This window comes from Canis lupus, chromosome 2, assembly GCF_011100685.1.
Source record: "Canis lupus familiaris isolate Mischka breed German Shepherd chromosome 2, alternate assembly UU_Cfam_GSD_1.0, whole genome shotgun sequence".
Taxonomy (NCBI): Eukaryota; Metazoa; Chordata; class Mammalia; order Carnivora; family Canidae; genus Canis; species Canis lupus.
This window is the reverse complement of record NC_049223.1, coordinates 29,128,302-29,140,129: the sequence shown is the minus strand read 5'-3', so window position 1 is coordinate 29,140,129 and position 11,828 is coordinate 29,128,302. Positions and strand designations below refer to the sequence as shown.

General features: G+C 52.7%; 1 protein-coding gene across 1 annotated transcript; it reads right to left on the bottom strand.

The window, feature by feature from the left end:
- Positions 1–1,864: 1,864 nt before the first annotated feature.
- Positions 1,865–11,470, bottom strand: ANKRD16 (ankyrin repeat domain 16; the record flags this gene model as incomplete). Its single annotated transcript, XM_038529572.1, has 7 exons — positions 1,865–2,606; positions 3,858–3,936; positions 4,879–5,040; positions 5,321–5,429; positions 7,551–7,593; positions 8,973–9,193; positions 11,151–11,470. Coding segments are annotated over 7 exons (1,092 nt in total), but the record flags the coding sequence as incomplete, so codon positions are not given.
- Between the last annotated feature and the right edge of the window lie 358 nt (positions 11,471–11,828).

Here is an 11,828-nt window from a genome sequence, read left to right as displayed (position 1 = left end):
GAGGCCCACACCACCGTGGTCTGGATGATGTCCAGAGGGCTTGAACCCGGGAGTCATGGTGAACTGCAGACCTCACCGTGGTGGCCAACTGGGTTCAAGTGTAAGCAGCTCACGGAGAAAGCCAGGTTTAGGACACAGTGAGTGTGGGACGGGCTGGAAGGCCCAGGCAGCAGGGGACCAGGCTTACAGGGGCGAGATGGCTGGGGAGCACACGTGGAGCGAGGAGACACAAGCAGGGGCACACCAGCTTTTGAGGACAGGCCTTCAAGCAGGTGCTCACGGTGGACACAGAGACAGAAATGTCCGGGAAACCCGGGTGGGCGCTATCCGCCGGGTGGAGGAGGATTCCAGGAGGCAGAAGGGATTCAGACCAAGTCATACCAAGGTGAAAGGATCAGTAACGTGAAGGCTGCACACAAGCTGCTTGCTTGGTCAGCAAGGCCCTTGTTACCCTGCAGAGCAGCAGCGAGGGGCCTGCATGTGTGAGCTGGGGGTACTGGCTACAGACGTCTGGAACAGAAACGGTGCCCAGAGTGGAGTCAGAACAGGGGGGACAAAGAGAGACCACGTGGGCAAGGCACCCAGCACCACAGCTGGGACACGGTACCTGTTCAAGAAGCACGAGCCACCATGCTCATCTGTCACGTAATAATTTAAACCCCGCTTCGTGCCAGGCACCGTCTGGGCTGCGGAGACAGCGAGTGAACTAGGGAGACAAAGTCCCGGCCCTGAGCTCCCGCTCCAGTGGAGGGGACACGCCGTAAAAGAAGCACATGACAACACGTGTGGTGCATCGGTGGAGGTTTATGTACTAACAAGGAGAGAGCAAGGACAGGAGGCCCAAAATCTTAGAGGAGGGGATGAAGTTTTAGATCAGGTGGCCTGGCGAGGACTTCCTGGAAGGCAAGTCAAGCACCCACAATTAGGAAGTGAGGGCATGAGTCACTGCTAGCAGTGACCCCATGGGCAGACTTCCTGGACCGTCCCGCCACCTGTGCCATAGTTAACACCAGTGGCATCCACACCGTCATCCCTGGTCCTCGGGAAGCTTCAGCAGCCACGGTCTACACCACTGGCACAAAGGCAGGACCACGTGGGAAGTAAAAGTGCAGCCTCATACCCCACAGTCTGCTGCTGGCTTATGCAGCAAATGTGAGGGTGCAGATGCACAGGGACCCCCTGTGGAGCTCCTGTAAATCAGGAGCCACGTCATGGGTGTACAGAGGGGAGGCGGCCAGTGCCACACCTGCCCTTCCGTCCCCCCGCAGGTAACAGGACCATCCTCAGACCCAAGGGGCAGTGACACAGGGGCATCTCTTCAAAAGCAGCAGGAACCAAAGCTCCAACAGGTACCCATTACAAGAGGTACCACTTCGAGATCCCAGGATGACAGCACCAGCGGGTGCTGGTGGTTTGGACTAGGAAGCAGCCCATGCCACCTGGGATGACAAAGAACCGGGAAGTCCTACTCCTTCCCTGGCCCAGCAGGACGCTCAGACCCAGCAGGGCTGCAGTAAGTCCTGACTGGTTCACGACCAGCAGGAGGATCCAGTCTGGCTGTGCCGGACGCGTGTGATTTCCTAGGACTGACCTGGACTAATTACTCTTTGCAACTCAGAGAAAATGATCTTCATCCCTTCCCCCCAAAAGGAAAAAGGAAAAGAAGCTGAATGCCTGAGGACGCAGCCTCCCTTCAATCTGTCTAAAGTGCTACAGAATTTTTGGAGTTACGACGTCAAGTATCCTCAACGCCCACGGGCTCTGGTGGGCAGGTGGCTTGGGACAGGAAACAGGATGTGTGGGTTTTAAGAATAAAGTCCCTTTTTTGACCGAGGTGATAGAAAAGTCTAGAAAAGATCTCAGCTGCATTTTTTAGATGTGTTTATTATCTGAAGGAAGCCAACACAGAACCATTAAGTAAAAATAACCTTGAGATTAAAATGTTCTGGCTTAACTAGTAGCGCTTAGAATGCACAAATATTTCCATTATTTCCGTGCAAACGCTTGTGCAGGCCTCTCCTTCCTGGCTACAAAACCCAAGGTGAAACCACTGCAACGGCCAAGAAGCAGCCCAAGAAGGAAGGAAGCAGCAGGTCAGTTGTGTTTGCAGCTCAAACTAACAGCAATCTCTTGTATGGTTCAGTATTGCCACTGCCTTTCCCCATAACGTTCCTCATAAAACACGTTCTCTGTTATGTTTATGCGCATCACATGCTTCTCTCAGGGCTCTGACACTGACTTCATGAACATCCCTCAATTTCAGGTAAAGGGCAGGAGAGGCAGACTCTGGATCATGGAAAGACCCCAAGTGCTTCCCATCTGCCCGCATGCGGGTCACAGAGCCTGGAGCCCTCAGGGCCTGGGGTCTTGGCAGAGAGGGGCCGCAGGCTGGGGACCCCAGCGACGGAAGGAGCAGGAGCGGGTCACCGTGCATGTGGTTGTGCGTCCTCAGGATGTGGCATGGTGGTCGAAGCACCGAAGGATGTCCGCGCTGTGGGTGAGCTGCCTGGCCAGGGCGCCCGAGTCGTCGGGAGAGTCGCGCAGCCCGGACCGCAGGAGGAGCTCCACGCAGGCAGCGTGCTGGCCCGCACAGGCCAGGTGCAGGGCTGTGTGGGGACAGAAGCCACATGGACTTGGAGCAGGACCCTGCAGTGATGCCTGCCTGGCCAGTGGCTGCTCCCAATAACAAGACTCCTTCCATTACGTGGATTTTATACTTCCCTGATTTGGCCCTGTGCTCTTGCCTCTACGGGATCAGAGCATTTCCCCTTTTAACCTGACTGGGTTCGAGATGGTTTTAAAAATAGCAACCAATTAGAGAATTTAAGAGATTTCTATCAAAAGCAATGAAGCAAGTACACAGAAACCAATTTCTTCAAAGTTTGACCAGATGAAAAGAAGAAAACTAGCACTTTGAAAACTAGCACTCAAGGTTCCTGGTGCCGCTAGCCCTAGGATCTTGCGTTCTGGGGACAAAGTCCTGTGTCCTGGACTTGGTGACCATCCTTTGCGGCCACAGCAGGAGTTTCTAAGCATCACGGGGAAGCTTGCAAGGCGGCCGTGGGTGCACAGAAGGTTCATAGGAGGGCTTATTCAACTCAAGTCTGAAGAATTAGCTCTGAAGATATCTTCCTGGGCCTCAAGTTTAAAAAAATTATAGAGGGCTGCCTGGGTGGCTCTGTCAGTTAAGCATCTAAATGTTAGTTTCAGCTCAGGTCATGATCCCGGCGTCCTGGGTTCGAGCCCTGTATGGGGCTACCTGCTCAGTGGGGAGTCTGCTTCTCCCTCTGCCCCACCCACCTCTTGGAAATAAATCTTTAAAAAAAACTTACAGTAATTACAGTTTTCTTTTCTTTTCTTTTTTTTTTTTTTAAAGATTATTTATGCATGAGAGACACAGGCAGAGGGAGAAGCAGGCTCCATGCAGGGAGCATGATGTGGGACTCGATCCCGGGACCCTGGGATCACGACCCGAGCTGAAGGCAGATGCTCAACCACTGAGCCCCGCGGGCGTCCCAGTGATTATAGTTTTCAAATACACTCCAAAGAGAGACGACCTATGAAGAATCTGAACGTGGAGCAGCTGGCAGTGAGGTGGATTTAGAAAGTGCTTCTAAGAGTGAGCATGACTGATTGATCGTGGTACAAAGTAGTCAGAACAGCGGTGACAAGTGGCAGGCCCGCCATTGCCATGGTCACAGACACATTTCCAGAGCTCTGCAAACATGTTGTTTCAAAGAAAGGTGTCGAGCTACTAGAGCAATAGCATGAAAACCAGTGGTTCTAACATCAAGGATTGTGTACTGTGCGCATCCGTGCCCAGTAACTGCCCAGGCGTGTGAGACACGAAGCCGTACCTGATCGGTCCCTTTCGTCTTTGGAGTTGATGTCGGCACCCAAGGATAGGAGCACCTGGATTGTGCTCACGTGTCCTTCCTGAGGGTTGAAATACATGTTACCGGGTGACGACAAGGACAAGCCTTTAAATGCAAACTAGTGCACATCAGGTACTTTTTCTAAGATATTCATGCTAACACTGAATTTTCACACCTGGAGGAAAACTCGCATGGCTCTAAGGTTCGAGGGCCCGTATGATGCTAAATGTGGCTTTTGGTGACATTTGGTCATCAAAACAGAGAATCTACTCTGGAGGCCAAATTACCTACTACTGCAGTCTGGGGCATGTGTCCTGATTCACACGGAACACACAGTTCCAGAATCTCTCCCAGCAAATATGTCTTTGCTGGAACTTCAGAGCAAAGATACACAGTGGGAGATGGCGACCTGTCCTGGACGCTCATCACAGTGTGTGTCACTGTTCACCAAGCACCTGACAGGCTCCCTGGCCAGCTGGCTGCTCCTCAAGTATTGAGCCAGGCAGGATCGCGGCTCCAAGTCCCATCCATCAGCGCCATGGCCTCGGCCACCCTCCTCTCTCCACTGCCTTCCTGGGGGAGGCAGGCAGCAGAGCCCCTTCACAAGGAAACAATTATTCCTGCTGCTGCTGGAAAAGCCAGTGGAGGCAGGTAGCCAGTGAGGCTGAAGATAACCTGCAAAATACTCCTAACGCCTCAAACAGGGGAGTAAGCAGCGACTTTCTGGTGAGCACCTTCTGCAGGCCTGCAGTGGCTTGTACGTGGAAAGCCTCTGCCACTCACACGGTAACTTCTGGAATCCAGTGTAAGGACAAGGCAGCAGGACTCCACATGGGGGGTTCTTATGATTGCAAACAACATTATTCCTGAACATGGAATAAAGGCTGGCAGGAACTAATGCGCAGGCATCATAAGGATCAAGGCAGGTCTCCATTGAGGGGACCCAGGTTCCAGGACCATGACCACATCCCAGGCTTGTCCCTGTGGTGATAGAGAGACCAACCTTAGCAGCGAAATGCAGCGGTGCCAGGCGGGTGGGCTCTGTCCTTGCGTCCACGTCAGCACCCAGCTCCGAGACCAGGAAGCGGAGAGCCTGGTCCTGCCCGGTGACGGCCGCCTTGTGGATGGCCTGAGCGCCCAGGGCGTCCCGCACGGCCCAGCAAGCCTGCGGGTGGGTGGGGGGGGACAGGAGGCCCCAAGTGAGGAGCACGGAGCTGGGCTACGTGCCTCAGACTTCCAGGGCTCTCTGGTCAAGCACGGCACCCTCAGTGGCAGTCAGCCGTCTGGATTCTCCTCCTCCAACTGCTCCTCGCAGGGTCCCCCACACCTGAACAAGGACGTCTGCCTCCCCCTCGCCCACTGCGACACTGACCGCATTCGGCATTGAGGTGGGGCTGGGATTCAAACCTAGGATTGGATGTGCTCCCTGGCCTGAGACCCTATACCTTGTGTTGCTTGAGCAGCAGCCTGGCTACGTCGACGTGGCCGCACTGAACGGCGTCCATGAAGGGTGTGCAGCCGCACCTGTCTCTGCAGTCGGCTTCGTACTGGCACCTGCGGCACCAACCCAGAGCAGCAGGTCTGATGGGGTCCTTGTCCCCTAAACCCTTCCTCACTCCCGTCTCTCCCCCGTCACCAGTCCGTTACCAAAAATCTCAATTCCACGAGACTACTCTCCCTCAGGCACCCTGGGTAGGTAGGACCACTCCTGCTCCAAGCCTCTATCTCCCACCCAGAGGGGAAACCCTCAGGACCCGGGCGTCAGGAGAACGTGCTATCTCCTCACTTCCCTGCCTCCCCCGGGGCCACCCGCCGCCTTCCCGGGCCTGCCCCTCCCACCTGCTTCTCAGGCCTCCCATCCACCTGCCCACTTCCATCTCCATCCTGCCTTTTTCTTTTCCCACTAGCTTTGCTGTCCTATCCTTCTGTTCCTGTTCTTTTTCCTAATTCAGCCTCCGGTGTGACCTCCTTCCGTTCCTGGCGTCTTCCTGGTTCTCCTCTCCTCCTAAGGTTGGATCTCCCTCCTTCTATCACTCCTCCTCTTCCCATTATCCTGTCTGCTTCTGTCCCTCCCGTCTTCCTGTCTGCCTCCTACCTCATCTGCCTTCTTCTGTTCCTTCCCGGCCAACGTTTGTCTTGTCTCCTGTCCTTCCCTTCGGGGTCCCATCCGTCCTACCTCCTTGGCCCTCCCTCTACTCCATTATGGTCCTGCGTGTCCTACCCTCCTCTGGCTCATGATCTTCTCCTGCAGCTGTCCAGCTCTTTGCTGATCCCCTCTGCTTGGAACACTGGTTCTCCCTTCTTCACTTCAAATTACAGCTTTGACACGACCTCACAGAGCCCTCTCTTCTCTCCTCATCTACAGATGGGCCTTTGCTCCCTCGCAGCGCTGCCTAGAGCCCTATTCTCCCCTTACTATTCAGTATCTGCTCAGGTAATCTCTCCCACGCTCATGAATTCAGGCATCATTACTATGTCGATGATGCCCATGTTTGTTTCTCAGCTCACACCCCTTCCTGTAGGCTTCAGATCTGTGTCTGTAGTTGGCCACTCGACAGCTCTGCTCGGATGCCTCCCAGGTACAAGCAACTCAGCACGTCCCAAAGTGAAATTATCGTCTTCCTGGCAAAGCTGCTCCTCCACCAGTGTTCTCTGTCTCAGTAAATGGCACCGTCACCATCACCAGTTGTTTCAGCAAGAAACCTGTCATCCTTGATTCTCCTCCCTCATTCTCTTGTTCAAATTATTCACCTAGGTCTATTGATTCCACTTAAGTATCTCCAAGTGCTCCTCTTCACCCCTACCAGCAGCGTTTTAGTCCAACTATCGTTCTTTCTTTCTTGTTTAACTGCAACGGCCTCCTAGTGTTCACGGCACTCACCCCTGCTGCCCCCCTACCCCAATCCATCCGCTATTTTCCAACCAGAGGATCTCTGAAAAATGCAAGTTTCTTAGTACTGTCCACCCTCCGCTCTGCCTAAAACCCTTCAATGGCATCTGATAACCTAAGAAGAAAACTTGAAGTCCTCACATAGTTCAGTGTCCTCCCTAAGTCTGGCCTTCCTCATTGCACACTGTTCTCCCCATCACTTCTAAGGCTCCAGCACGCACTCAACTTTTCACTTTACCAAGCACCCTGCTTTCTCCTGGCTCTGAGCATTCCTGGGGGCTGTTACCTCTGTCTGGAATGCTGCCCCGCCTCCTGCTTTCAGCCTCATTCATGTCCTAGCTCGAGTATCTTAGGGGCCAAGATGCCTCACTCCCCATCAAGTTGGGTCTTCCTGGCATGTGTTCCTGGGGGGATCCTGCAATTCCTTGGACTCCTCAGACTCGCAGGATGTGAACAGTGAGTCCTGTCTGCCAGGCTGTGAGTTCCAGGAGGGGACCCAAGCTGGCGGGCTTCTGTTGTAGCCCGTGCATCTGCTACAACGCTTAGTGAGTGCTGACACACTGAATATATGAATGCTTGCTGAATGAACAGATAACACGGGTGGTTTTTTTTCTCTCTCATGTTACTTAGTGATTTTTGTTTTATACTCTTTGAGCTATGTCCTTTCTTCATTTCTCTTTTGGTACTTTGGTTTCTTTCTAAGCAGTTTTTTCTGAGCTTTTTCTATAGCATCGATACTGTCACAATTAGTGAATCTTTTCCTCCATTTGCTCTTTTGTTCTTACCTCTGTAGAAGCACCTTTACTGCCTCTAAACAGCCATGCATTGCTGGGAGAAGACAATTGAGAGAGCTTTTTAGTGCAGGTATAAAACTCTTCTTTCCTCTTCTCTCTTCCCCATCCTTTAGCTAGAGCTTACGGGAGGTGGCAATTAAATTAGGGACACTGTTACCATCCTAGAAAAATAAAAATTTAGCTGGATAAGTGGTAACGATGATGTTTTCACTTTTCACTTAATAGGCACTTAGCCAACACTCGATTATCTGGTCTTTGTGAGCACTTCCATGGCAAATTCTCAGTCCTAAACTTTCTCTTCATTCTTGTGCTGCAAATCCTTAGGGCTGGCCAGGTTTTGCCCAGGAAATGCAAAACATATTAATAATGATCCATGACAAAGTGGGCAGGAATGTAATTCTCCTACTAAAGAGAATGACACTCAATAAAGATTTCAGCTCTCTGTTCTCCACTATTTTCTGGGAATGGCTAGGTGCTGATGGTTTCTAGGGGAGCTAGGCAAACAATTCAAAGCAGAGGAAAGTTTTTCTACCACTCGTCAAGTTTTAAAAAGAAGTCCTTGGTTCCTAGCTGCTCTCAGTACCTGTAATAATTGTATGCATATTTCCTAAACTGAATCATGTCACAGGTATTGACGTTTTGAGAAACTAAGGCCCTGTATCCTAATTCAATGAATCATCCAGAAGGCTAAAGGTCATTTTAAAAAAATTTCTTGATCTGGACTCTTGAGGTCTTTAATATCTGTGTTGTCTTACATCACAGCACTTTTTGCTTTTCACTCATTTAAAATAATCTACAAATAGACGATTCAGATTTAAGGATAATTACTCAGTTGTAGTCCACTGCATTATCACTAGATAAGTCAAAGGCACTCAGGCACAGGTACTTAATTATAAGTACCTATATTTATTTAAATGGCTTAGCACTGTGGTATTGTTGAGGCTACGTGGACATATCATCTTTTTTTCCTGTGTATAACAGTAACATAAAAGTGATCCTGAAAATAGCTGCACCCAGTTGTTCTGTGCTCACTGTATGTCAAACACTGTGCTAAGCGATTTAAATACATCGTGTTCCTCAATCTCTACAACCTCTACAACAACCATAATGATATGGGCATCATTACCGTCATTATTTTGCTGATGAGGATTTGCTTAACAGTTTGTGTCCCTTGCCTAAGGTCAAAGACAGTGAGGAACAGAACCAGCTTTCTAACAAACTGGGGAGGACAGGACAGATACCCGTGAAAATGAGTGAATACGAGAAAGAAGAACACGTACCAACTTCCATTAGTTTTAGAAACAAACTATATGCTGAAATACCCTAAAGCTGTTCTTACTAGACTCTAACTAGAAGGCATTCTGCGGGGTCAGATGGGCGGGCTACACGTCCCTGCAGAGCTCCTGGCCATACCTGCCGTGTGCAGAGGGGTTCTCCCGATTTTGCTCTCTGTCTTCCAGGCAGCAGGGCAAACTGTGAGCAAGTACTGGAGGATCAGAGGATCACCCTCTCGACTGGCAATGTGGAGACTGTTCCAGCCGTCTTTGTTCTTCAGAAGTGGGTTGGCGCCATGTTCCACGAGGTCCTGGATCACCTCCAGATTCTTCCTTGTGCAAGCCATCATCAAAGGAGTCCTAAAGCCAATCAGAACAACTGTCAGACGGAAGGGCAGCTGAGACATTACAAGCGTGTGGTCAGGTCTTCAGAAAACCCCATGTCTTTGGCAGAGACGGAACACCTAGAGGACTCAGGGGTCTGGGAAGCAGGAAAACTGCTTTAACAACTTCTCTGTCCCCCACCCCCTCCAGTGAGGCACTGGGAGGAATAAGAAAAGGAGAGTGACTAGGATGTAGGCATGTGTGGAGGGGAATGCCGAGGAGGCAAAACTTGCTTCTGGAGAATAGTTGAGAGTATGGGACTGAAGTGAGACACAGTTAAAACCATAGTTTGTCTTGAATATTTGTGTAAGACTTATCCCATTCATTTCAAACAGTAATCGTTTATTAATTGTGCTGAAAAAGGGCTAAACAGAACATCTGACACACTGCCTAGCCATGAGGAGCACACGTTGGCAACACGAATGAAACAGTGTGATTACAGTAAGTTTCTTAGTTGGCTTGTGTCCACAATTATGGGAATAAACTACGCTAATATCAAGGGAGGTGGCTCTATCCTTCTCATATATGATCCTTGATGAGTCATTTCAATTTCATGAGCTTCTGGTTTCTCATCTGCAAAATGAGGGAGACATAACTCCCGGGAAAGCAAGGTCAGGTCTAATCTACCTCCTGATTCCTGGGTTTCAGACCCAAGTCTGGCACACGGCTGGAACTCACTATACCTAGGTGACCTGGAAGGCCGCATCTAGGATCTATCTTCTAAGATTGCCATGATAATAATTAATTAACCAACACTTCTGGGGGGGTGGGGTGGGATATAATAATGAAAGTGAATGAGAAATTAAAAGGGAGAAACCCAGATAAATGAAGGCTGGAAACTTCCAGAAGGACTTCATGGCGGGAATAAATCTTGAACAAGGCAGGATGATTGGAAAAGCAAGGAAGGTATTGAAGAAAGCCAGAAAGGTGAGGATGGGCAAAAAAGTCTCATTGCAATTATACCTCCCAAATACATATTCAGATGAACTTTGTCTGCTTCATGTTTTTGGGGGGGGGGGGGGCGGGGGGAAGAGGTCAGTTCCCTATCCATAGAATTACTGTGATACATGAATGGGGTAATGTGTCTCTTGGAATGGTCCAGCAGCAGAAGAAAATCAGTCTTGTGCTAAGTCATAGCCAACGTGCAGCCCTCAAAACATGCCCACGCCGACTCCCCCAACCTGGTGGGCAAGATGCGCTTTATTTAAAATGTAAGTCTACCTGCTGTGATTCATTTCTATCAGATCAGGTGTCCGTTGCAGGCAGGAACTTCATTATGTCATGAATCTTAGGATGCTCGTGACCCTTAGGAGGCCCCCCGGAAGTGAGTACTGGAAACCAGGTCGATCTCACAAAACGCAGTTGGTTTGTGTGATCCTACGGGCGAGCATCTTGTCTGTGGAGGTGCTTCTGCACGTCTGCCCATGTGATAAAACCACATGGGGCATCATCACTCACTGAGCTCAAGTGTCCACATAGGCGGTGAAATCCTGAACAAGCGCACGCACTGCAGCAATGTCAGCTCCTCAGCCTTGGTGTTGTGCGGTAGCTCTGTAAGGTGGTAATTTAGGGGGAGCCTGGGCGCGGGGGGGGGGATCCCTGGACGCTGCTTTGCAACCTTCTGTGAACCTCGATCCCGAAACAACCTGTTCAAACAACGCCCTTTAGCCCAGCGGGGCTCAAGCTGTACTTAATACAGAAAATCCATCGTCTGATCGCATTCCCTACCGGTTCCTTAATGGGAAATGGAGACACCCCCCCCCCCCCCCCCCGCAAGAGGGTTTGCAGGACGTACTCCGTCCTGCAGGGGAGGCTCCTGCAGGGGAGGCTCCGAGCTGCGGTGCCGAGGCGGGCAAGGTGCACGGAATCCGGGGCTCTGCGGAGGAGCGGGGCGCGCAGCGGGGTGGTCTGTGGGGCAACCCCGGCCACCTACCAGTCGGCCCTCTTCAGGCAGTCCACCGCCGCGCCCCGGCCCAGCAGGTACCGCACGCAGTCCCGGTGGCCCTGCGCCGCAGCCTCGTGCAGAGGCCGCTTGTAGTCGCGGTCGGCGGCCTCCACGTCCAGGTCCCAGGTCTCCACCAGGTAGGCCAGCACGTCCCGGTGCCCGTGGCGGGCGGCGCAGTGCAGCAGGGGGTCCCCGGCGCGCCCCGGGCCGCCCGCGCGCAGCTCCTCCCGCAGGGCGCTCAGCCGGCCTGCCTGCACCAGCCGGTGCAGCCGCCGCGGGTCTCCGGGCGCCGCCACGGCCGCCGCCCCGGGGGCGCGCCCCTGAGCCCCGCCGCGCGGACCGGGGGTGCAGCAGGTGCGCCCCGCCCCCGCCCCCGGGGCTCGGGAGCTCGGAGGAACTCTGGGAAAGTTTCCCTCGCCGCCTCGGCCCCGGCGGAAGCGCGGACGGGGCGGGGCCTTCGGCGGCCGCCGCGCCCCCTGGGGAGGCGCGTTCCTATTGGCCGCCGCGGCCGTCCGTCAGCACGCCCCCTCCGCCTGCCGCTCCGATTGGACGCGCGGGCGGTCCGTCAGGCCCCGGCGGCGGGCTCTTCCCGGGGCTGCGGCCGGGGCGGGGCTGGCGGAGGAAGTCGGCGGCCTGCTCGGGCTGGCGCTGCCCTGGGGGCGCTGG